This window comes from Heterodontus francisci, chromosome 3 (genome assembly GCF_036365525.1).
Source record: "Heterodontus francisci isolate sHetFra1 chromosome 3, sHetFra1.hap1, whole genome shotgun sequence".
In the NCBI taxonomy this organism is placed as follows: Eukaryota; Metazoa; Chordata; class Chondrichthyes; order Heterodontiformes; family Heterodontidae; genus Heterodontus; species Heterodontus francisci.
The window spans coordinates 146,595,457-146,621,686 of record NC_090373.1 but is presented as its reverse complement, the minus strand read 5'-3'; the positions used below and the strand labels follow the sequence as shown (position 1 = coordinate 146,621,686).

At 44.7% G+C, this 26,230-nt stretch overlaps 1 protein-coding gene across 1 annotated transcript in view; it reads left to right on the top strand.

Annotated features, from left to right (window-relative positions):
* Positions 1-26,230, top strand: part of sh3bgrl2 (SH3 domain binding glutamate-rich protein like 2) — a 66,452-nt gene that overhangs the window by 746 nt on the left and 39,476 nt on the right. Inside the window, exons 2-3 of the mRNA XM_068028587.1 lie at positions 3,956-4,029; positions 10,917-11,106. Of these exons, the coding sequence (XP_067884688.1) occupies positions 3,956-4,029; positions 10,917-11,106 (264 nt within the window). The remainder of the gene's footprint in view (positions 1-3,955; positions 4,030-10,916; positions 11,107-26,230) is intronic.

The following is a 26,230-nucleotide window of genomic DNA, read 5'->3' as shown; positions in this document are numbered from 1 at the left end:
CTGGTGATAGTTGAGCCTAGGTAGGTGAACTCTTGAACCACTTCCAGAGCGTGGTCGCCAATATTGATGGATGGAGCATTTCTGACGTCCTGCTCCATGATGTTTGTTTTCTTGAGGCTGTTGGTTAGGCCAAATTCATTGCAGGCAGCCGCAAACCTGTCGATGAGACTCTGCAGGCACTCTTCAGTGTGAGATGTTAAAGCAGCATCGTCAGCAAAGAGGAGTTCCCTGATGAGGACTTTCCGTACTTTGGACTTCGCTCTTAGACGGGCAAGGTTGAACAACCTGCCCCCTGATCTTGTGTGGAGGAAAATTCCTTCTTCAGAGGACTTGAACGCATGTGAAAGCAGCAGGGAGAAGAAAATCCCAAAATGTGTGGGTGCGAGAACACAGCCCTGTTTCACGCCACTCAGGATAGGAAAGGGCTCTGATGAGGCGCCACCATGTTGAATTGTGCCTTTCATATTGTCATGGAATGAGGTGATGATACTTAGTAGCTTTTGTGGGCATCCAATCTTTTCTAGTAGTCTGAAGAGACCACGTCTGCTGACGAGGTCAAAGGCTTTGGTGAGATCAATGAAAGCAATGTCGAGGGGCATCTGTTGTTCACGGCATTTCTCCTGTATCTGACAAAGGGAGAACAGCATGTCAACGGTCGATCTCTCTCAGCTCTATAAACTAGCAATTAATTAATACCTAGGGTTGAAATGCACCCACTATTAGAGGCAGAGGAACTTAAACAGTGGAAGAGAGGAGATTGGGAGGGAAAGGGCAATGGATGGGAACGGATGACCAAGGATAGAATTATACAGCAAGGAGCTCCCTTGCCCGTCCAGGAGCCATCTTGAAAATGGCTTCCTCATTTAGTGAGGAGGCCCCTGGGAAGGACGGCATTACCCCTGAAATAATCAAGAGTGCCAAACCTGCTATACCTCAGCACTCCATGAACTGCTTTGCCTGTGCTGGGATGAGGGAGAAGTACCACAGGACATGCACGATGCCAATATCATCACCCTCTATAAGAACAAGGGTGACCACAGTGACTGCAACAACTACCGTGGAATCTCCCTGCTCAGCATGGTGGGAAAAATCTTTGCTCGAGTCATTTTAAACAGACTCCAGAAACTGGCTGAACGTGTCTACCCTGAGGTACAGTGTGGCTTTCGATAAGAGAGATCCACCATTGACATGCTGTTCTCCTTTCGCCAGCTACAGGAGAAATGCCGCGAACAACAGATGCCCCTCTACGTTGCTTTCATAGATCTCACCAAAGCCTTGACCTCGTCAGCAGACGTGGTCACTTCAGACTACTAGCAAAGATCGGATGTCCACCAAAGCTACTAAGTATCATGACCTCATTCCATGACAATATGAAAGGCACAATTCAGCATAGCGGCACCTCATCAGACCCCTTTCCTATCCTGAATGGCGTGAAACAGGGCTGTGTTCTCATACAAAGAACAAAGAACAGTACAGCACAGGAACAGGCCATTCGGCCCTCCAAGCCTGCGCCAATCTTGATGCCTGCCTAAACTAAAACCTTCTGCACTTCCGGGGTCCGTGTCCCTCTATTCCCATCCTATTCATGTATTTGTCAAGATGCCTCTTAAACGTCTCTATGGTACCTGCTTCCACCACCTCCCCCGGCAGCAAGTTCCAGGCACTCACCACCCTCTGTGTAAAGAACTTGCCTCGCACGTCCCCTCTAAACTTTGCCCCTATCACCTTAAACCTATGTCCTCTAGTAACAGACTCTTCCACCCTGGGAATAAGCTTCTGACTATCCACTCTGTCCATGCCGCTCATAACTTTGTAAACCTCTATCATGTCGCCCCCCACCCCCCAACCTCCATCGTTCCAGTGAAAACAATCCGAGTTTATCCAACCTCTCCTCATAGCTAATACCCTCCAGACCAGGCAACATCCTGGTAAACCTCTTCTGTACCCTCTCCAAAGCCTCCATGTCCTTCTGGTAGTGTGGCGACCAGAATTGCAACATTCTAAGTGTGGCCTAACTAAAGTTCTGGACAGCATGACTTGCCAATTTTTATACTCTATGCCCCAACCGATGAAGGCAAGCATGCCTTATGCCATCTTGACTCCCTTATCCACCTGCGTTGCCACTTTCAGTGACCTGTGGACCTGTACCCCCAGATCTCTCTGCCTGTCAATACTCCTAAGGGTTCTGCCATTTACTGTATACCTCCCACCTGCATTAGACCTTCCAAAATGCATTACCTCACATTTGTCCGTATTAAACTCCATCTGCCATTTCTCCGCCCAAGTCTCCAACTGATCTATATCCTGCTGTATCCTCTGACAATCCTCATCACTGTCCGCAACTTCACCAACCTTTGTGTCGTCCGCAAACTTACTAATCAGACCAGCTACATTTTCCTCCAAATCATTTATATATACTACAAACAGCAAAAAGCCCAGCACTGATCCCTGCGGAACACCAGTAGTCACATCCCTCCATTCAGAAAAGCACCCTTCCACTGCTACCCTCTGTCTTCTGTGACTTAGCCAGTTCTGTATCCATCTTGCCAGCTCACCTCTGATCCCGTGTGACTTCACCTTTTGTACCAGTCTGCCATGAGGGACCTCGTCAAAGGCTTACATCTACACTGTTTGGGATCTTCTTCTCCCTGCTGCTCTCACATGCGTTCAAGTCTTCAGAAGAAGGAATTTTCCTCCACACAAGATCAGATGGCAGGTTGTTCAACCTTGCCCATCTAAGAGCGAAGACCAAAGTACGGAAGGTCCTCATCAGGGAACTCCTCTTTGCTGACGATGCTGCATTAACATCCCACACAGAAGAGTGTCTGCAGAGACTCATCAACAGGATTGCGGCTGCCTGCAACGAATTTGGCCTAACCATCAGCCTCAAGAAAACGAACATCATGGGACAGGACGTCAGAAATGCTCCATCCATCAATATTGGCGACCACGCTCTGGAAGTGGTTCAAGAATTCACCTACCTCGGCTCAACTATCACCAATATCCTGTCTCTCGATGCAGAAATCAACAAGCGCATGGGAAAGGCGTCCGTTGCTATGTCCAGACTGGCCAAGAGAGTGTGGGAAAATGGCGCACTGAGACGGAACACAAAAGTCCGAGTGTATCAAGCCTGTGTCCTCAGTACCTTGCTGTATGGCAACGAGGCCTGGACAACGTATGTCAGCCATGAGCGACGTCTCAATTCATTCCATTTTCGCTGCCTCCGGAGAATCCTTGGCATCAGGTGGGAGGACCGTATCTCCAACGCAGAAGTCCTCGAGGCGGCCAACATCCCCAGCATATACACCCTACTGAGCCAACGGTGCTTGAGATGGCTTGGCCATGTGAGCCGCATGGAAGATGGCAGGATCCCCAAGGACACATTGTACAGCGAGCTCGTCACTGGTATCAGACCCACCGGCCATCCATGTCTCCGCTTTAAAGACGTCTGCAAACGCGACATGAAATCCTGTGACATTGATCACAAGTCGTGGGAGTCAGTTGCCAGTGATCGCCAGAGCTGGCGGACAGCCATAAAGGCGGTGCTAAAGAGTGGCGAGTTGAAGAGACTTAGCTGTTGGCAGGAAAAAGACAGAAGTGCAAGGGGAGAGTCAACTGTGTAACAGCCCCAACAACCAATTTTATCTGCAGTGCCTGTGGAAGAGACTGTCACTCTAGAATTGGCCTTTATAGCCACTCCAGGCGCTGCTTCACAAACCACTGACCACCTCCAGGTGCTTACCCATTGTCTCTCGAGACAAGGCGGCCAAAGAAGAAGATATATTAGAGAGAATACAAGCAAACTATATTTTTTCTGAGAATGAAGGCATGCTGTTTATGAAAGAATAAGCCTCATTGATTGATCTGATGATTTCACATAAGGAGTTATTGAAAGGGCAGGTGCACATTGGAGTACATTTTCCACTTGAATACCTGGCCTGATATTGTATATCAGGACAAAAATGTTCGTAGCCTGTGCAAATGTTCCTCATATCTTCATGTATATTTCAGCCTTTTGTCAGGCAAACGCCCCACCTGCCAAGACTGAGGCACACATGATTTTTGCCACATGAACATTAAAACTTGAAAAATTGCAAGCCCAGACTGGAAAGACATCTGCATAGTAACAGACAATGTTGAAACAATGGGGACCCAGTAGTTGCTTCCCCAATACACAGAAGTGGTCAGACCAGTTTTAGTCACATGACCGACTGGATGTTGCAGCGCTTTAACTGAGAGTTTTAAATTGGAGAAAACAGTATTTGAGATCAGAAAGCTAAGGGCTCATGGACTGAGAACATCTCTTCTCCTGTCTGCCTGCCTCCATCTCTTTCCCACGGAACTGAATCTTGTGAAGACATGTAAACTCAGAAAGAGAAAAATCTCCTACGTGAACAATGTTTACGAAGAATACTGGGCCACAATGAAACGCAAGACCATATCTTCAGTCAAGGATTACAGCGAGCTGAAGAAACAGTAACAAGATATTGCCTCAAACTGTTCTATTTTTTCTTCTCTTTTCTGTCCCTATTTGTTTGTGCATACTAGTGTGGACGCATCATATATACGTAGGCGTTAACCATATTAGAGTTTAAGTTTAAGGTTTAAGGAATTTTGTCTTTCTTCTTTAAACCACAGAAAGCCTGATTGTGCTAATTTCTTTGCCTTATAATTGGAAAGTTGTGAACAAGGATTCACAAAGAGGGAGCTCAAAACACTGTGTGTTTAAAATTAAACCCTGTTACAATAAGACCAAGTAAAGATAGTAACAGACCCCTAGATACCATTCTTGCCTGGTTGTAACACTTTGCAAAGGCTGACTTGGACCCTACATTACAACAGTGACTACACTTCTAAAGTATTTCATTGGCTGTAAAGTGCTTTGAGATGCCCTGAGGTCATGAAAGGCACTATGTAAATGCAAGTTCTTTCTTCCTATAAGAAAAAAATACTTTTCACAATCCAGTGGCTGGCACAGTAAATACAAAGGTAGGCAACTGACTCTTTAAGGCAGGATGTAGAACGACACTTAAGTCCAAAGCCTGCATGACCGGAGCCCTATTTGCCATTTTAAGATATCACCCCTAAAGGACAGGGTTGCAGCATGTCTGGAAGAAAGGAGAAAGCTTGAGGGCACAGTCGACCATTGTTGCCATATGGTACATGTTAACTGCAAGGGTCCTCACTGTAGGTGACACAGCTCAATTATTGCATCACTACTTGGGGCGGCACAGTGGCACAGTGGTTAGCACTGCAGCCTCACAGCTCCAGCGACCTGGGTTCAATTCTGGGTACTGCCTGTGTGGAGTTTGCAAGTTCTCCCTGTGTCTGCGTGGGTTTCCTCCGGGTGCTCCGGTTTCCTCCCACATGCCAAAGACTTGCAGGTTGATAGGTAAATTGGCCATTAGCAATTGCCCCGAGTATAGGTAGGTGGTAGGGAAATATCGGGACAGATGGGGATGTGGTAGGAATGTGGAATTAGTGTAGGATTAGTATGGATGGGTGGTTGATGGTCGGCACAGACTCGGTGGGCCGAAGGGCCTGTTACAGTGCTGTCTCTCTAAAAACTAAAAAAAAAATTATTTGGAACTGTTACAACTGGGTGAGTAATGTGTCTCGGGGTGTTGCTCAGCCTTCGTCTGGTCTTATTGTAACAGGGTTTTGTTTTAAACACACTGTGTTTTGACCTCCCCCTTGGTGAATCCTTGTTCACCACTTTTCAATTATTAGGCAAAGAAATGAGCACAAACAGGCTTTCTTAGGTTTAAAGAAGAAAAGTGACATTTATTAAAACTTACACAAACTCTAATTCGGTTTACGCCTACAGATACTCGCCATGCCCCACGCTAGCATGTATACGCGATACACACATGCAAATAGAGACAGAAAAGAGCAGAAGAAAAATAGTGGGGAGGTTTGAGGTAATTGCTGAAGAGGGGTTTTTGTTACTATGCTTCGAGCTCACTGTAGTCCTTGCTTGTAGGTAGATCTTGCTTTTCGTTGGGGCCCAGTATTCTTCTTAAACCTTGTTCACTATAGGAGACTTCTCTCTTGGGGTTCATGTGTCTTCAATGGTTTTCAGTTGTGTGAGAAAGAGATGAGAGCAGACAGGAGAGGCTGCGGCGAGCCAGCCATGAGAGGTCGTGTCAGTTCAGGAGCAAACAGCTTTCTGAGTTCAAATTCTCTGTGGCTAATTAAAAACTCTCAGTTCAAAACTCTGCAACAGCCAGTTAGTCATGTGACTAAACTGGTCTGACCACATCTTCTGTGTATTGGGGAGCAGGGACAGGTTCCTTTGTTCCAACACTGTCTGCTAGTATGCAAATATGTCTTTCTGGCGAGGGACCTGGCAATTGCTTGTGATCGGCCCACTTTTCTCCCCAGTAACTTAATGTCCATGTGGCAAAATTAATGTGCCTCATTCTTGGCAGGTGGGGGCCTGCATGACAGGAACTTAGCAGGTTGGATATCTTTGAAAAATCCAGATCACTGTATTCCAGCTATGAATTCAGATTTGAGGGGTGTTGAGAAGTAGGTGGAGTCTCTTTAGTCAGCTTAACATGGCTGGCATTCCTTTGTTCATCCTTCAATGCATTAAAAAAATAAGCAGAAGGGGATCCCCATGTGCCATTTATTGTGCCAATATTGTGGATGATTAAAAAAAAAAGTGCCAAAACACCTGGCATGAGTCCCTGCCCCAAAACAATGCAATGGTGGCAAGACAAAAAGGAATGAAGAACAATATTTTTTTAAAAAGCAAAAAAAAATTTCCATTTAATGCAATAATTTTTTAAATATCAGCATGATTAAATTCATTTCTGCAGACAACCCAAATTCTAGTAGCCCTGGTTGCCCATTTTACAGGCACAGGTTTGTGTACATGGGAAAATTACTGGATGGGCAAAATTAGACAATTGAGACCTCATTCAAATATAATTAGAAAACTATGGTGCCTATTGAAAACTCGACTGGAAAAATAACTGGGGTATTAAATGGGCACAGATCCCATGTAACTGACCTCTATACATTTTCCATCACTTACATATATTTATCAGATATAACTGATTAGAATGTCTACACACTATTGTCAGCATCAGTATTTCTTGGTCATCACAGGGTCTGTGTGCCATTGTTTATGAACATGATATCTTGCCATTATGTTCTGATTTTCATGGGCAGTTCTGTCTCTTAACAGCAGCATGTGGATAAATCCTTCATTTAGAGAACACTCATCTGAGTCATGGTAGCAAACAAAGATTCCATGCGATTAGTTTCTCCCAACTTCCTATTATGGACACAGTCCAAAGTTATCAAAGAAAACTGATAAAACTTTCAAGCATTTGTTGTTTTGGAACAGCTACTGTATTAGATGAAGCACTGAAATTTACCTAAATCCAATTGATCTTAATAAACATAAATTAGTATTTTTAGTCTATTACTGTGATGTTTGCAGCCACTTGGAGAGATCAGAAGTATTTGGCGATATCCCATAACATTGCTATAGCAGTAAATCATTCTTTCAGAGATCTATTACTGGATACTTTGTGCACACTATCACATTTTGATCCATAAAATCATGCTTGCTTTTTTTTGCTTTTGCAGTGGGCACATGTTAAACAGCCTGAATTGTAACAAAAAAACTTTAAAGCTTACTAAACTGTTGAAATTCAACTACCTGCTTCTCAAAAGCTGCATAATTCTTTTTGTTTCCTGCTGCTCATTGGTTACAGATTGCGGTTTGTTTTGGGAGTGGAAGATTGGTATCGGTAAAATGTTGGCTTTTTGAAGTTATTGCATAGAAACATAGAAAATAGGAGAAGGAGTAGGCCATTTGGCCCTTCGAGCCTGCTCCGCCATTCATTATGATCATGGCTGATCACCCAACTCAGTAACCTGTTCCCGCTTTCGCCCCATACCCTTTGATCCCTTTAGACCCAAGAGCTATATCTAACTCCTCCTTGAAAACATACAATGTTTTGGCCTCAACTGCTTTCTGTGGTAGCAAATTCCATGGGCTCACCACTCTCTGGGTGAAGTAATTTCTCCTCATCTCAGTCCTGAAAGGCTTACTCCATATCCTTAGACTATGACTCTGGTTCTGGACTCCCCCACCATCAGGAACGTCCTTCCTGCATCTACCCTGTCAAGTCCTGTTAGAATTTTATAGGTTTCTATGAGATCCCCCCTCACTCTTCTGAACTCCAGCGAATATAATCCTAACCGAGTCAATCTCTCCTGGTTCTGGACTCCCCCACCATCGGGAACATCCTTCCTGCATCTACCCTGTCAAGTCCTGTTAGAATTTTATAGGTTTCTATGAGATCCTCCCTCACTCTTCTGAACTCCAGCGAATATAATCCTAACTTACTCAATCTTTCCTCATACGTCAGTCCCGCCATCCCAGGAATCAGTCTGGTAAACCTTCGCTGCACTCCCTCTATAGCAAGAACATCCTTCCTCAGATAAGGAGATCAAAACTGCACACAATATTCCAGGTGGGCCTCACCAAGGCCCTGTATAATTGCAGCAAGACATCCCTACTCCTGTACGCGAATCCTCTCGCTATGAAGGCCAACATACTATTTGCCTTTTTTACCGCCTTTTGCACCTGCATGCTTACCTTCAGCGACTGGTGTACGAGAACACCCTAGACTCGTTGCATATTCCCCTCTCTCAGTTTATATCTGTTCAGATAATAATCTGCCTTCCTGTTTTTGCTACCAAAGTGGATAACCTCACATTTATCCACATTTTACTGCATCTGCCATGCATTTGCCCACTCACTCAACTTGTCCAAATCACCCTGAAGCCTCTCTGCATCCTCCTCACAACTCCCCCTCCCACCCAGTTTTGTGTCATCTGCAAATTTGGAGATATTACATTTAGTTCCCTCATCTAAATCATTAATATATATAGTGAATGGCTGGGGTCCTAGTACCGATCCCTGCGGTACTCCACTAGTCACTGCCTGCCTTTCAGAAAAATACCTGTTTATTCCTACTTTTTGTTTCCTGTCTGCCAACCGGCGCAGTGGCGCAGTGTTAGGGCAGCACAGTGGCGCAGTGGTTAGCACCGCCGCCTCACAACTCCAGGGACCCGGGTTCAATTCTGGGTACTGCCTGTGCGGAGTTTGCAAGTTCTCCCTGTGACCGCGTGGGTTTTCGCCGGGTGCTCCGGTTTCCTCCCACCGCCAAAGACTTGCAGGTGATAGGTAAATTGGCCATTGTAAATTGCCCCTAGTGTAGGTAGGTGGTAGGGAATATGGGATTATTGTAGGGTTAGTATAAATGGGTGGTTCTTAGTCGGCACAGACTCGGTGGACCGAAGGGCCTGTTTCAGTGCTGTATCTCTAAATAAATAAAAATAAACCAATTTTCTATCCATCGCAATACACTACCCCCAATGCCATGCGCTTTAATTTTACACACTAATCTCTTATGTGGGACTTTGTCGAAAGCCTTCTGAAAGTGCAAATAAACCACATCCACTGGCTCCCCCTCATCAACTCTACTCGTTAAATCCTCGAAGAATTCTCATAGAATTGTCAAGCATGATTTCCCTTTTGTAAATCTATGCTGACTCTGTACGATTCTACCATTGTTCTACTGAAAATAGGAGTCCCTTTGGGTCTGCTCCGCCATTCAAAAAAGATCATGGCTGATCGTCTAATTCAGCACCCTGTTCTCACTTTCTCCCCATATCCCTTGATCCTTTTGGCATTAATAAATATATCTATCTCCTTCTTGAATATATTCAATGACTTGGCCTCCACTGCCTTCTGTGGTAGAGAATTCCACAGGTTCACCACCCTCTGAGTGAAGAAATTTCTCCTTATCGGTTCTAAATGGCACACCCTGTATCCTGAGACTGTGACCCCTGGCTCTGGACTCCCCAGCCATTGGGAACATCCTCCCTACATCAAGCCTGTCTAGTCCTTTTAGAATTTTATGAGATCCCCTCTCATTCTTCTAAACTCTAGTGAACATAGGCCTAGTCGACCCAATCTCTGCTTGCAGTTGATAGTATGTGGCTGATGTTTGTTTTTGAGATGGGGAGGGAGGGACTTTCTCTTCGGAAGAAGAATTAAAGTGTTTAGTTTTGTAAATGCTTATTACTAAAAGTGCAAGTCAATCTCAAGACCAGAAGAGAATGCAATAGGTATTCTTTCCCTTTTCCATCCTTCATCCCTCTCTAACAGAGCAGCATCTATTTAAAAATATAGATGTTGATGACCATAACAATGATGATAAAGAAAACTTCATTCAAGGTAGAGATATTTTTTATTTAAGATGCATATTCTTTTCCCTTTTTTATGCAGGCAGCTCAATTTATGACAAGGGAACCATTGCATCTAAACAACAGGGTAGAAGTTCTGTGGGCTTCTCCTGATCTCCCGCATTAACTTTGCTGGAAGATTGACGATAAAGCTTTTTCTGCAGGGATTCCTCTGATTTTCTGCTGATGTTATCGATTGAGATTTGGATATTCCAGATGAAAATGGCTCTAATCGGACCAAAATGATTCAGTTCTAGTCTATTTTGTTTGGGTTGTTGACAAAAAAAATTCAGAAGGCTATCATTTGCGGCAAAACAAGAGAAATGCTTTAGCATGTATGTTTTTAACTTTCAACTCACCTTTTCTTTTCCTTTTCCTGTGGGATGGTTCATATTAACAAACTAACTCTCCATCATGGTCCAGGTGAGTTACTGGAACATTTTATAATTGGAAACAAATGAGCTCAAGCATCTGTGAAACTTTGATATAAATCTTCCTGTTGAACCGACCTTATTAAGCTGTTCTGGACCTTCAGATGAACGAACTTTAAACAAGGAATAAAAACAAAGACTTCCTCTTCAATATATGAACAAAGTAGAAAGAGATCAATTAAATACTCTTGACCAAGTTCTGATTTAATTGCAGATCAAGAAGCGACAACAAGAGGTGGTGGGATTCCTGGAGTCCAACAAGATTGAATTTGAAGAGATTGACATAACAATGTTAGAAGACCAGAGAAGGTGGATGTACAACAACATCCCACAGGAGAAGCAGCCTGCCAATGGAAACCCACTCCCACCTCAGATGTTCAACAGTGATGCATACTGTGGAGTAAGTAAGATATCTCTGCTCCTACCATCTCCATGTTAGTGTCTAATAATTTCTTTTGATGGATGTTAATTACCTTGTAGTTGAAGGTAATAGGGTGAACAGGTGTTGGGTGTTGATTAGTTAATTGTACTCAGATGTACATGTAAAGAGACAGTCAGGATTGGCTGGAGATTGTTAGGAGTGGTGTAGTGAGCTCTGTGATAAGCAATAAACAGTCTTCACCAAAGCATCTGAGTCTCAGTGTCTCCTTCACAAACTGGCTTGGAAGTTTCTCTAACACTACAGTCTGTTAGATAAGGTTGTATAGCACCAAGGCTACTCAGACAGCACCTTCCAAACCTATGACCTCTCACCATCCTGACTTGGAACTACATCACTGTTCCTTCACTGTCACTGGGTCAAAATCCTGGAAATCCCTTTCTAACAGCACTGTGGGTGTCCCTACACCACATGGACTGCAGCAGTTCCAGAAGGCGACTCACCACCACCTTCTCAAGGACAATTAGGAATGGACAGTAAATGCTTGCCTTACCAGCAACACTCAAGAACAAATAAAATTGTGTCTATTAATTGAGTTTCTTCTGCAGAAAATCTTTTTGTCAGTACCCTTTAAGTTTCAATTATTTTTAAATAAAATTATTTAGCCCAGGATAAACTTTACTGTTGGTTACACTGTTCTGTTCGTGGAGTAACAGGATTTTATGCTGGTATCACGCAAAATTGGTTGAGAGCTTTGTTGCATTGGTGGTAAATTTGTTTGTAGTTGTACAGAAGGGAAGTAATCTAAAATTATCTTTGTCTTGAGCTAGCATACTGTGATAATTCCCACACTGGCTTCCTCAGCTATCAAAAGCAGAATTAATCTTTTTGATAAAGCCTTAGTTGATTGTTGTGTTAGAAAGGAAGGAGATTTACTCAGCATCTGATTTGTATGTAATGTTGAAGCTGGCTCTTCAGAGATAACCTCCCTAACAGCAACATCACTTACTTGAATGAATATCATTAATGCTCAAATATAACATCAGTTTGAAAAAAGGGGGAAAAACTAAAAAATAACCCCATGATGAGGATCTGTAACCGTGTTATTCCTGAGGACTACCCTAAAGAATATATATCAGTCTAAATTTCAAAGAGTTGCTTTTAAAAAAAATGGATTGAAGGTTTTGGGCAACAGATGCAAGGGGAATGTGAGGAAGAACTTTTTTAGACAGTGAGTGGGAATGACCTGGAACTCACTGCCCACAAGGGTGGTGGAAGCGGAGACAATCAATGATTTCAAAAGGAAATTGGATGGGCACTTGAAGGAAATAAACTTGCAGGATCACAGGGATCGAGCAGGTGAGTGGGACTGACAGGATTGCTCTGTGGAGAGCCAGCATGGACTCAATGGCCTCCTTCTATGCTGTAAATGACACTGTGACTCTATCTGCACAATGAATTGCCTTTTAATCTGTTCCGCTGTCTTAAAGGCTTAGCCCTGGAACATGCTTTCCTGATGCTAGGCAAAGGAATGTTACATTTCAGCAGATAGCCTTACAAATATGGTGAAGATGACAGGTCCAATCAGAGTGGCTTCACAGTGTTTTCTTTGAAGATTTATTAACAGGATGTATGAATACTCTGTATTTGCTCAAATAAAATTTTTGGGGCATCTTATTCTGAAATATTCCTTTTGAGCTTAACCTCAAGAGGTAATTTTGCAAATTTGAGCTTCTCGTCTGGGGCCTTTGCATGATGGAAACACCTAACAGGATTTTATCTATTTATAATGGATAGAAAATCAGGGGAGTGCATGCTCAAACTGTAAATCTGGAAAACAAAATTATAAAATTAACTCTTGAATATAAATAACACTTACCTGAGTATTCTTTGCCCTGCAGATGTGTTTTCCCTACATCCATAGAAGTGCCAACAGTCTAGTATCCTGCTGAATCTAATGAGTGTCAGATATCATATACAAATCTAACCCCTGCTCTCAGTTGACATTGACCTATTAGGCCAGAACTAGACTAATGCATCCAGTTCTGGTCACCACACTTCAGGAAGGATGTGAAGATTCTTGAGACGGTGCAGAGGAGATTTATCAGAATGGTTCCAGGGATGAGGGATTTTACCAACTAGGTTAGGTTGGAAAAGCTGGGGCGGTTGTTCTTGGAGAAAAGGAGATTGAGGGGAGATCTGATAGAGGTGTACAAAATTATGACAGGTTTAGATAAGGTTGACATAGAAAAGCTGTTCCTATGAGCTGATGGTACAAGGACTAGGGGAAGCAGATTTAAGATTTTGGTCAAGAGATACGAGGAGGGGGAAATGAGAGGAAGAACGTTTTTATACAGTGATTGGTAATGACCTGGAACTTGATGATTACGAGGATGGTAGAAGCGGAGACGATGAATGATTTCAAAAGGAAATTGGAAAGGGACTTAAGGGAAATAAATTTGCAGGGCTACGAATTAGAGCAGGGGAATGGAACTAACTGGATTGCTCGACAGAGAGCTGGCATGGACTCAGTGGGTTGAATGGCCTCCTTCTGTGCTGTAATTACTCTATGGTTCTATGCACGCTGTCCAACAGGTATCATTGGATCGTGTTTAGGAGTTCTGGCTCAATTTCCTTTCCCAAACCAGGGGCACTGATGCCAATTCCTATCTCACCTGAGCTCAACTAATTCCTCAGATACTGAAGCAGTCTGTGCCCACATGCAGCAAGACCTGGACAACATTCAGGCTTGGGCTAATAAATGGAAAGCAGCATTTGTGCCACACAAGTATCAGGCAATGACCTGCTCCAACAAAAGAGAATCTAACGATCCCCTTGATGTTCAATGGCACCACCATTGCTGAATCCTCCACAATCTACATCATGGGGTTACCATTTACCAGAAACTGAACTGGACTAGCCATATAAACACTGTGCCTACAAGAGCAGAGTCAGAGGTTGGGAATTCTGTTTTGAGTAACTCACCTCCTCACTCCCCAAAGCCTTCCCACAATCTACAAGGCACAAGTCAGGCGTGTAATGGAATACGCTCCACTTGCCTGGATGAGTAGCTCTAAGTCAAGAAGCTCGATGCCATCCAGGACAAAGCAGCCCACTTGATCGGTGCCCCATCAACCACTTTAAGCATTCAGTCCCGCTACCCACTGGTACACAGTGGCAGCAGTGTGTACCATCAACAAGGCTCCTTCAGCTACACATTCTAAACCTGTGACCTCTACCACCTAGAAGACAAAGGGCAGAATGTGCAAGAGAACAGCATTACCTGCAAGTTCCCCTCTGAGTAATACACAATCCTGACTTGGAAATATATCACCATTTCTTCATCAATACATGGTCAAAATCTTGGAATACCCTCCCACTGTGGGTGTACCTGCACCACATGGGCTGCAGCGGTTCAAGAAGGAAGCTCAGCACCACTGTTTCAGGGGCATTTAGTTTAGTTTAGAGATACAGCACTGAAACAGGCCCTTCGGCCCACCGAGTCTGTGCCGACCATCAACCACCCATTTATACTAATCCTACACTAATTCCATATTTCTACCACATCCCCACCTGTCCCCTATATTTCCCTACCACCGACCTATATTAGGGGCAATTTATAATGGCCAATTAACCTATCAACCAGCAAGTCTTTGGCATGTGGGAGGAAACCGGAGCACCCGGAGGAAACCCACGCAGACACAGGGAGAACTTGCAAACTCCACACAGGCAGTACCCAGAATTGAACCCGGGTCACTGGAGCTGTGAAGCTGCGGTGCTCACCACTGTGCCGCCCCCATGGGCCAGTGCACTCACCTCCCATGAAAGAATAATAAAAAAACTAATTCAGCTGGTAGTGACCTCAGCATTGCCCTGAGCTATGAATGTAGCTCAGGGTGACTGTCTGATTTTATTCCCTTCACAATACTTGGTGCCTCCCAATTAACAGAGAGTCTGAAATTGAGAATTAATTGGCATGCAGATAGACCCTTAGAGTCATAGAGTTATACAGCACAGAAACAGGCCCTTCGGCCCATCAGGTCCATGCCAGCCATCCAGAACCTATCTATTCTAATCCCATTTTCCAGCACTTGGCCCGTAGCCTTGTATGCTATGGCATTTCAAGTTATCATCTAAATACTTCTTAAATGTTGTGAGGGTTCCTGCCTCTACCACCCCTTCAGGCAGTGTGTTCCAGATTCCAACCACCCTCTGGATGAAAAAATCTTTCCTCAAATCCCCTCTAAATCTCCTGCCCCTTACCTTAAATCTATGCCCCCTGGTTATTGACACCTCCGCTAAGGAAAAGGTTTCTTCCTATCTACCCTAGCTATGCTCCTCATAATTTTGTATACCTCAATCGGGTTCCCCCTCAGCCTTCTCTGCTCTAAGGAAAACAACCCCAGCCTATCCAGTCTCTCTTCATAGCTGAAATGCTCCAGTCCAGGCAACATCCTGGTGAATCTCCTCTGCACCCTCTCCAGTGCAATCACATCCTTCCAATGGTGTGGCGACCAGAACTGTACATAGTACTCCAGCTGTGGCCTAACAAGCGTTTTATATAGCTCCATCATAACCTCTAAAATAAAAGCAAAATACTGCAGATGCTGGAAATCTGAAATGCAAACAAGAAATGATGGAAATACTCTGCAGGTCTGGGCAGCATCTATGGCGAGAGAAGCAGAGTTAACGTTTGTGCTTGGGGCCAGGTTGCTCAGTTTTCTGTCCACTAACACCCTCTCTGTACGAATGCTTTGTCTTTCAGCACACCATTAACATACCATTTGCCTTTGCTCCATGACCTTCTGGTCAGTTATTCTCTGTGACCTTGTCCTATCAACACCTCTTTTTCTATCTCTTGCACCTCCCATGCTTTACTTGCTTAAAACCTTTTACATTTCTAATATCCGCCAGTTCTGATGAAGGGTCACTGACCTGAAACGTTAACGCTGCTTCTCTCTCCGCAGATGCTGCCAGACCTGCTGAGTATTTCCAGCATTTCTTGTTTGTGTTCCATCACAACCTCCCTGCTCTTATAGTCTATGCCTTGGCTAATAAAGGCAAGTATCCAATATGCCTTCCTAACCATCTTATCTACCTGTGCAACTGCCTTCAGTGATCTATGGACAAGTACACCAAGGTCCCTCTGACCCTCTTTCTAGGGCCCTAGGGTCCCACCATCTATTGTATATTTCCTTGTCTTGTTAGTCCTCCCAAAATGCATCACCTCACACTTGTCAGGATTAAATTCCATTCGCTACTGCTCTGCCCATCTTACCAGTCCATCTGTATCGTCCTGTAACCTAAGGCTTTCCTCCTCACTATTTACAACACCACCAATTTTTGTGTCATCTGCGAACTTACTGATCATACCTCCTATATTCACGTCTAAATCATTAATGTACACTACAAACAGCAAGGGTCCCAGCACCGATCCCTGCGGTACACCACTGGTCACGGGCTTCCAATCACAAAAACAACCCTCAACCATCACCCTCTGCCTCCTGCCACTAAGCCAATTTTGGATCCAATTTGCCAAATTGCCCTGGATCCCATGGGCTCTTACCTTCTTAACCAATCTCCCATGCGGGACCTTATCAACAGCCTTACTGAAGTCCATGTAGGCTACATCAACTGCTTTACCCTCATCTACACATCTACTCACCTCCTCGAAAAATTCAATCAAGTTTGTTAGACATGATCTCCCCCCGACAAAGCCATGCTCACTATCCTTGATTGAACGCTGCCTCTCCAAGTGGAGATTAAATGTCCCTCAGAATTTTTTCCAATAGTTTCCCTACCACTGATGTCAGACTCATTGGCCCGTAATTACCTGGTTTATCCCTACTACTCTTCTTGAATAATGGTACCACATTCACTGTCCTCCAGTCCTCTGGAACCATTCCTGTGGCCAGTGAGGATTTGAAAATTTGTGTCTGAGCCCCTGCTAACTCCTCCCTTGCCTCACATAACAGTCTGGGATACATCTCATCTGGGCCTGGGGATTTATCCACTCTTAAACTGAAACAGCTAACACCTCTTCCCTTTCAATGCTAATTTGTTCAAGCATATCACAATCCCCCTCCCTGATCTCTACCCCTACATCGTCCTTCTCCATAGTGAACACAGATGAAAAGTAATCATTTAAAACCTCACCTATGTCGTCTGGCTTCACACACAGATTGCCACTTTGGTCCCTAATGGGCCCTACTCTTTCCCTGGTCATCCTCTTGCCCTTAATATACTTATAAAATGCCTTGGGATTTTCCTTTATCTTGCCTGCCAGTGTTTTTTCATGCCCCCTTTTCGCTCTCCTAATTATTTTTTTAAGTACTCCCTACACTTTCTATACTCCTCTTGGGCCTCTGCTGTTTTCAGCACTCTGAATTTGCCATAAGCCTCCTTTTGTTTCCTGATCCAATTTTCTGTATCCCTTGATATCCAGGGTTCCCTGGACCTATTGGTCCTACCCTTCACCTTTACGGGAACATGTTGGCCCTGAACTCTCGCTGTTTCCTTTTTGACTCCCTGGTCTGATGTAGAAGGGTAGCAGGGAAAATCCAGGTAATTATAGACCGGTGAGCCTGACGTCAGTGGTAGGGAAGCTGCTGGAGAAGATACTGAGGGATAGGATCTATTCCCATTTGGAAGAAAATGGGCTTATCAGTGATAGGCAACATGGTTTTGTGCAGGGAAGGTCATGTCTTACCAACTTAATAGAATTCTTTGAGGAAGTGACAAAGTTGATTGATGAGGGAAGGGCTGTAGATGTCATATACATGGACTTCAGTAAGGCGTTTGATAAGGTTCCCCATGGTAGGCTGATGGAGAAAGTGAAGTCGCATGGGGTCCAGGGTGTACTAGCTAGATGGATAAAGAACTGGCTGGGCAACAGGAGACAGAGAGTAGCAGTGGAAGGGAGTTTCTCAAAATGGAGACGTGTGACCAGTGGTGTTCCACAGGGATCCGTGCTGGGACCACTGTTGTTTGTGATATACATAAATGATTTGGAGGAAAGTATAGGTGGTCTGATTAGCAAGTTTGCAGACGGCACTAAGATTGGTGGAGTAGCAGATAGTGAAGGGGACTGTCAGAGAATACAGCAGAATATAAATAGATTGGAGAGTTGGGCAGAAAAATGGCAGATGGAGTTCAATCAGGGCAAATGCGAGGTGATGCATTTTGGAAGATCCAATTCAAGAGTGAATTATACAGTAAATGGAAAAGTCCTGGGGAAAATTGATGTACAGAGAGACTTGGGTGTTCAGGTCCATTGTTCCCTGAAGGTGGCAACGCAGGTCAATAGAGTGGTCAAGAAGGCATACGGCATGCTTTCCTTCATCGGACGGGGTATTGAGTACAAGGGTTGGCAGGTCATGTTACAGTTGTATAAGACTTTGGTTCGGCCACATTTGGAATACTGCGTGCAGTTCTGGTCGCCACATTACCAAAAGGATGGAGATGCTTTGGAGAGGGTGCAGAGGAGGTTCACCAGGATGTTGCCTGGTATGGAGGGCACTAGCTATGAAGAGAGGTTGAGCAGATTAGGATTATTTTTATTAGAAAGACGGAGGTTGAGGGGGGACCTGATTGAGGTGTACAAAATCATGAGAGGTATAGACAGGGTGGATAGCAAGAAGCTTTTTCCCAGAGTGGGGGATTCAATTACTAGGGGTCACGAGTTCAAAGTGAGAGGGGAAAAGTTTAGGGGGGATATGCGTGGAAAGTTCTTTACGCAGAGGGTGGTGGGTGCCTGGAATGCGTTGCCAGCGGAGGTGGTAGACGCGGGCACGATAGCGTCTTTTAAGATGTATCTAGACAGATACATGAATGGGCAGGAAGCAAAGAGATACAGACCCTAAGAAAATAGGCGACATGTTTAGATAGAGGATCTGGATCGGCGCAGGCTTGGAGGGCCTAAGGGCCTGTTCCTGTGCTGTAATTTTCTTTGTTCTCTGTTCTTTGTAGACTTTCCTACAAGTAGCTGCTTCCAGTCCACTTTGGCCAGATCCTGTTTTATTATATTGAAATAGGCCTTCCACCAATTCAGTACCTTTATTTCCCTGCCATCTTTGTCCTTTTCCATAACTACCTTAAATCTTAGAGTTATGGTCACTATCCACAAAATGCACCCCCACTGACACTTCTACCACTTGTCCGGCTTCATTCCCTGGGATTAGGTCCAGTACCACCCCTTTTGTTGTCGGACTCTCTACGTGCTGGCTCAAAAAGCTCTCCTGTATGCACTTTAAGAATTCCGCCCCCTTTAAGCCTTTTGCACTAAGACTATCCCAGTTGATATTGGGGAAGTTGAAATCCCCTACTATTATTACCCTATTATTTTTACACCTCTCTGAGATTTGCCTACATATCTGCTCCTCTATTTGTCCCTGACTGTTTGGAGGCCTGTAGTACACTCCCAGCCAAGTGATTGCCCCCTTTTTGTTTTTAAGTTCTACCCATATGACTTAATTTGAGGAACCATCTAAGATATCATCCCTCCTTACTGCAGTAATTGACTCCCTGATGAATAGTGCAATGCCACCTCTTTTACACCTGCACCCCTCCTTCACCCCCCACCGCTGTCACACCTGAAGATTCTATACCCTGGAATATTGAGCTGCCAGTCCTGCCCTTCCCTCAGCCATGTCTGTGTGATAGCAATAATATCATGTTCCCATGTGTTAATCAACACCCTCAATTCATCTACCTTGCTTGTAAGACTCCTTGCGTTAAAATAGATGCAATTGTGAACCTTTGTTCACTATTCTTCCGTATATAAAGTGTGTTGTGCCACAGTGTCAACCAATTTTCTTATTATGAAGTGGATGACAAGACTTCCTCTTTAAGAATATTCTTTGCACCTCCTTGCCCCTAAATACCAGCACATTAATATACAATAGGGCGGCACAGTGGCGCAGTGGTTAGCACCGCAGCCTCACAGCTCCAGCGACCCGGGTTCGATTCCGGGTACTGCCTGTGTGGAGTTTGCAAGTTCTCCCTGTGTCTGCGTGGGTTTCCTCCGGGTGCTCCGGTTTCCTCCCACATGCCAAAGACTTGCAGGGTGATAGGTTAATTGGCCATTATAAATTGCCCCTAGTATAGGTAGGTGGTAGGGAAATATAGGGACAGGTGGGGATGTGGTAGGAACATGGAATGAGGGTAGGATTAGTATAAATGGGTGGTTGATGGTCGGCACAGACTCGGTGGGCCGAAGGGCCTGTTTCAGTGCTGTATCTCTAAACTAAAACTAAACTCAAAATATTGGCAAGTTGTGAAATGTCTTGCCACGAATTCACCAATTTTTGTTACATTTGTTATCATTCGTTATTTTTGTCACATTTGTTATTCATTATTTTTGTCGATGGATTAATTCTGTGACTTTGGCAGAGAGCAAATCTGAATTCTAAAAATTGAAAATACTTTTCAAAGAAAGGGAAGACATTTATAACTGTACATTTTAGCTACTTTTCCTATCTCATATTGTGGAATTCCCTTGCGAAGCCTGTAACAATTTCCTTGCAGGAATAGCTGTGAACCAGAATAGTATCATTTCAGAATAGCACATGTATTCTAAGCAAAGCAATGTCAAAGAGATTGCCTGACTAAATGGAGAATATCTCCCCCCTTTCACCCCAGTTGATAGATCACTCAGCTAAATCAGCAAAGTGATTGATCTCTGTGTTGATGGATAGAATATTTCTGTTTTTTCCCCTACTTTTTACACTCACTGCCACCAGCGAAGTACTCTCAGATCAGGTACAACATGGTGACAATGTTTTATGATAGACCAACATCACTGCTGATCATCAAGATATCTGGAGCTTCAAAGATGTGTACTGATTTTCTGATCGGACAGTCATTTACTGCTACATGCAAATTTCTGATTAGGAAATCAGATCAAATTTTTAAAAAAGTTTCCTCTGAACAGCTTCCAGGAGAGATTGCCACACTTCTGGTGCTTTTAAATGGGCAACCTCTGTAGCATGGTGGAATAACAGACAGTATTTAGCTCCTAAAATGAGGTGGTTCATCTACTAATAGGGACATTATGAAGCAATCTGGATGGTAACTATAATAATTAGGGTTGGGAACCTCACTGCTCACCCTGCTGGACTCTCTAAACTCAGAGGGAGGATACCTCTTTATAATTTCAATGGCGAGTCCCTGCCGTAAGGTGGATGGGAAATAAAGCCTTGCTCAGCGACTCACTGCCCCCCTCCTCAGAGTAACATTAGACCAGAAGCTAGAAAATATTGATCTCAATAAGCCCTCCCTATAAAAAGGACTGAAAATACCTTTTTGTCCAAAATCTTTGAACATTTCAGGCTGCATTCCAAGCTGGGACCCCAGGTGAGATTTTCTTTTGCCAGCACACTCAGCATACTACCAATATTACCAAACCCCAGGCCAGGGTAAGAAATTTCCTCCTAACTTGGCAATCTCCACCTGGGCACACCCCTTGTTTGGGGCGAGCAAATAATCTGCCCCAAGCAAGGCCCTGCAGAATCTGGCAATGAAGGTGGGAACTCGACATCCTGACTGATTCGCTACAAGACAGGCAGCAAGAGTTTTATTTTCATTCGGGGGATGTGGGCGTCGCTGGCTAGGCCAGCATTTATTTTCCATCCCTAATTGTCCTTGAGAAGATGGGGGTGAGCTGCTTTCTTGAACCGCTGCAGTCCTTGGGGTGTAGGTACACCAAAAGTGCTGTTAGCGAGGGAGTTCCAGGATTTTGACCCAGCGACAGTGGAGTATAGTTCCAAGTCAGGATGGTGTGTGGCTTGGAGGGGAACTTGCAGTTGGTGATGTTCCCATGCATTTGCTGCCCTTGTCATTCTAAATGGTAGAGGCCGTGAGCTTGGAAGGTGCTGTCGAAGCAGCCTCGGTGAGTCACTGGAAAGACATTTGAATTTAATGCCATTGAGCATCAAAGGGAGATGGTTAGATTCTCTCTTATTTGAGATGGCCATTGCTTTCCCCCTGATTCCCATTGACTCCAGTTTTGCTAGGGCTCCTTGATGCCATACTTAGTCAAATGCTGCCTTGATGTCAAGGGCAGTAGCTCTCACCTCACCTCTGGAGTTCATATCTTTTGTCCACATTTGGACCAAGGATGTAATGAGGTCAGGAGCTAGATGGCCCTGGCGGAACCCAAACTGAATGTCAGTGAATAGGTTATTGCTCAGCAAGTGCCGCTTGATAGCACTGTCGATGATCCCTTGCAGGAAAGCTGAACAAAATACCAGGTAGAAATTCTGATTGGCTGAATTTATTCATTACTCTATTCCTGCCTGTGCTGCTTTTACACACACTAGCTGATAAATCAATGTCCTCCTGGGATGTTTATATTAACTGTTTTGATGAGTTAACTGAATTTATTATTAGAATTAAGTAATCACCTGAAAGAAAACAGTAACAAGTCCCTACTTTCTTTTGAAGTCCACTGGGATTTGGTTTCCACGTTAAGATTATTGTTACGACCGGATGAGAAAGGTGTCTAGGGGTCTGATACTAAGCAAATGGCTTTCCAGTCAGGGGCTTGCAATTTTAAGTTTTCATGTTCATGTGACAAAAATCATGTGTGCCTGGGTCTTGGCAGGTGGAGGGGTTTGCCTGACACCTCCACACCCAGGGGAATGAAATACAATTTGAAGAAAAATGGCACATTTCATTACAGAGTTTGAGAGAAATATAAGATACAGAAAGAAAAACCATGCATTTTTCTCAATAATTCGCCAACTTCAAAGACGATTAAAAATTGTCTTTTCTGATGCCAGGGCTGTTTTAATTTCCCCCTTTTTTTCTCAGGAGAGTTAGTAGAGGGGCGGCTCTATCCTGAACTCTCTGAGTCATGCAAAGACTTTTTACTTCAGGGGAAGGGTGGTTCCCTTTTCCTCTGACTGTGGCGGAGGAGTCTTTGTTACTCTCCCCTTTGTTCTCTGGGACACTCCTACCTGTATTCTCCAGTGACACTTCAACAAGGTGAGGCATCACCCTCATGGTTTCTCTGCCCCCTAGAGGTCTCTCTTTGTCTCTGCAGGTTCCTGTAAATGCTGTTAGCAACTCTGGTGGGGTGCTTCTCAAGTCTGCATTTACATAGGAGGATGTAGGGTCTAATATTTCACGTTTTTCGGGATTGGTTGACTGGGCGGTTGGGGTTTTCATCCAACGTTATTCCAGGACTTCCTTTAAACTGCCCTTTTGGTCACTTTTTCCCCTTCTCTTGCTAAACTTTTGCGAGCCATGTGCCTGCCTGTCCCTTTTGTTCTCGGCGGGAGTCCCTTACAGTTCACCAGCCCTCTGCTGGAGGGTCCTCCTAACACCAGTACAGGACTTAGGGGTGCAGGTTTCACTGCAGGTTAGGGTTTCCCCTCAACCTGGCACATGTGGCAACTCCTGCAGTACTCCACCACATCTTTGTGGAGTTTTACCAGTCAAACTGCTGTCTTATGCGGGCTTTGGTCTTTTCGTCTTTCGCATGTACAGCTACTGTAGTCTCGTGGGCCCCTTCTTAATATTTCTCCCTAGTACCTCTGTGGCACCACTAACTGGTGAACTACTGTCCACTCCTTGCCCTCAGGTTTGTGAGGAGGGCTCCATTTTCTCATCAGTACCTCATTCTTTAAATAGTAGCAGTCAGGGACTCCCTCTCCTTCACTTTCAGACTGGGCAGCCTGTGCTAACTCTCTCAATACTGGGTCGGCTCGCTGAGCCTCAGCTAGGGAAAATCCATTTAATTCATTCCCTGGATCTCCTAACTTTCCAAAGAAAGTCTCGGGCAGGTAGACCTCTTGGTCATCTGCCTGCAGTGCCAATGCAGTCTCCTCTGGGGGAGCTGGTTTTATCATGACCTGACCCACTACACATTCAGGGACGCTGCAGGGGACAATCTCCTGCCACTGTCCTGTCTCTCTGATCTCCTGCGGTCTTTCTTTCAATACTGGGGTGGCTACCACCTTCACCCCTGCCAGATCGTTACCTAGCAGCAGGTCAACCGCGTCCACAGGCAAACTAGGGACAATCCCTACAGTCACCGTTCCCAAACTAGGTCGCACTCCAGGTGCACCGGGTGTACAGGTCTATACCTGTCCTCCAATACCATTTTGGGGGAAAGATTAGATCTTTTCCAAGTAAAAGGGATCTGGTGGCCCCTGTGTCCCTAAGAATCACTATGGGCTTGCTTGCCCCACTCGAGAGGTATGGGGTTACTTTTCCTTCAAACACAAAACCTTGATAACCTTCAGGAATCCTATTAACCTTTCCTGCACTGACCGTAGTAAGCTTCCTGAATTGCACTCTTACTGCAGTTAAAGCCACAGCTTGTTCTGTGTTTTCCATCAGGATCCCTTCTGCATTGAGCGGGTGTGCCTTGATTAACCCTACCGGTTTTCTCTTTAGTTTCCAGCATTCAGCTTTTAAATGCCCTACCATATTACAATGGCAGCACACAGGTCTACTGGGTCTCACTATTCCTCACAGCACCTTCCTTTTTGGCTGGAGGAGGACCCCCTGTGTCTCCGGCTTTCCTTTCTCTTCCAGAACTGCCTGGGCTTCTATCACCTTCCCACCCTTTGTCCTTTTCGGATTTGTGAGGGTGATCAGGAAAGGTTCTCCCCTAGGAACCAATTTATAAATTAAAGCAAACTCATCGGCCAGAACAGCTGCTTGCCGGGCTCCATGAACCCGCTGTTCCTCTATATGGGTTTTTATTGAGAATGGGAGAAAGTTTTTAAATTCCTCTAACAGAATTACTTCTCTGAGAGTCTCATAGCTGAGCTGTATTTTTAAGAGCCCTCAGCCACTGGTCAAAAGCCAGAACTTGCTTCTTTCAAACTCCAGATAATTTTGATTAGTTTGCTTTTTGAGGGTTCTAAACTTTTGTCGATAGGCTTTGGGTACTAATTCATATGCCCCGAGGATAGCATTTTTGGTCAGTTCATAATTTGATGAACTCTCACATGGCAACAAGGAATAAACCTCATGGGCTTTTCCAGTTAGTTTGCTTTGCAATAAGAGAGACCTGGTCTCAGCTGGCTATTTTAGCTGCCTTGCCAGTTTCTCAAAAGACACGAAAAATTCTTCCATATCTTCCTCATTGAATTTTGGAATTAATTGACCGAGTTTTAGCAATCTTGTACCCAGCCCTGAATTATTCTCCTCCATATTTGCCATGCTTTCACTGGGGTTACTCTGTCGCCCCCTATCTAACCCAAGCTGCCGTAACTCTCTTCGCATTCCTTCTGGAATATTCTTTCTCTATCTCCTCTCTCTCTCGTTCCTTCTCCTGTCTTTCTCTCTCTCTCTCCTGCCTTTCATTTTCTTCTCATTCCTTTTGGAAGGCTCTCTCTTCCACTGTCTCCTGTCTCTCTCTCTCTTTTTCTCTTTCGTCAAATTCAAGTTTCCTTTGTTCCAATTGTATCTTTGCTATCAATAGCCTGTCTGGATCTGCTTCTAACCCTGCTTCTGCTTCTTCAGATTCAAGGGAAAAATGGTTGGCCAATAGTCTTAGCAGTTCAGACTTCCTAGCCTTGCCATATACAGTGATCCCACACTAGAGGCCTGCTTTCGGTCAGGAAAAAGAACCCGAACCGAACCCGACCGAACCACAGCAGACCCAAGCCCAACCTTGCCTGAGTCCCTCTGATTTTGCCCCGAGCCCAACCTGGCCCGAACCCACCACTAGTCGGCCCGACCCGAGCCTGACCCAACCATCCCTTTGCTTACCTTCCTGACATTGAACCTGCAAGAAGCTGCAGCGCATGCGCGAGACGTCATAGTGATGTCACTTGTTCACTGCGCGGACTCAGTTTCATCCCGGACTCCCAGCTCAGGTAAGTTTTTTTATTTGTAATACTTACTGGCAGAGCACTTATCGTGTGTGTCTGGCCCGACTCGATCTGGACTCTGCCCGACCCGACCCGACCCGAGCCCGAAAGCCGGATCCGGAAGATGGGCCCGACCCGACGTGAACCCGACACGTCGCAGGTCCCGTCGGCTTCGGGTCGGGTAGCAGGCCTCTATCCCACACTGCTCAGTCATTTTCCTCAACTCCTCCATCGACAGTGCTTTTAACTTATCCCAAGTTACTTCACCCTGGCTTGGAGAGTTACTCGATTCAGTTGCAGACATGTTAGTATTCAAT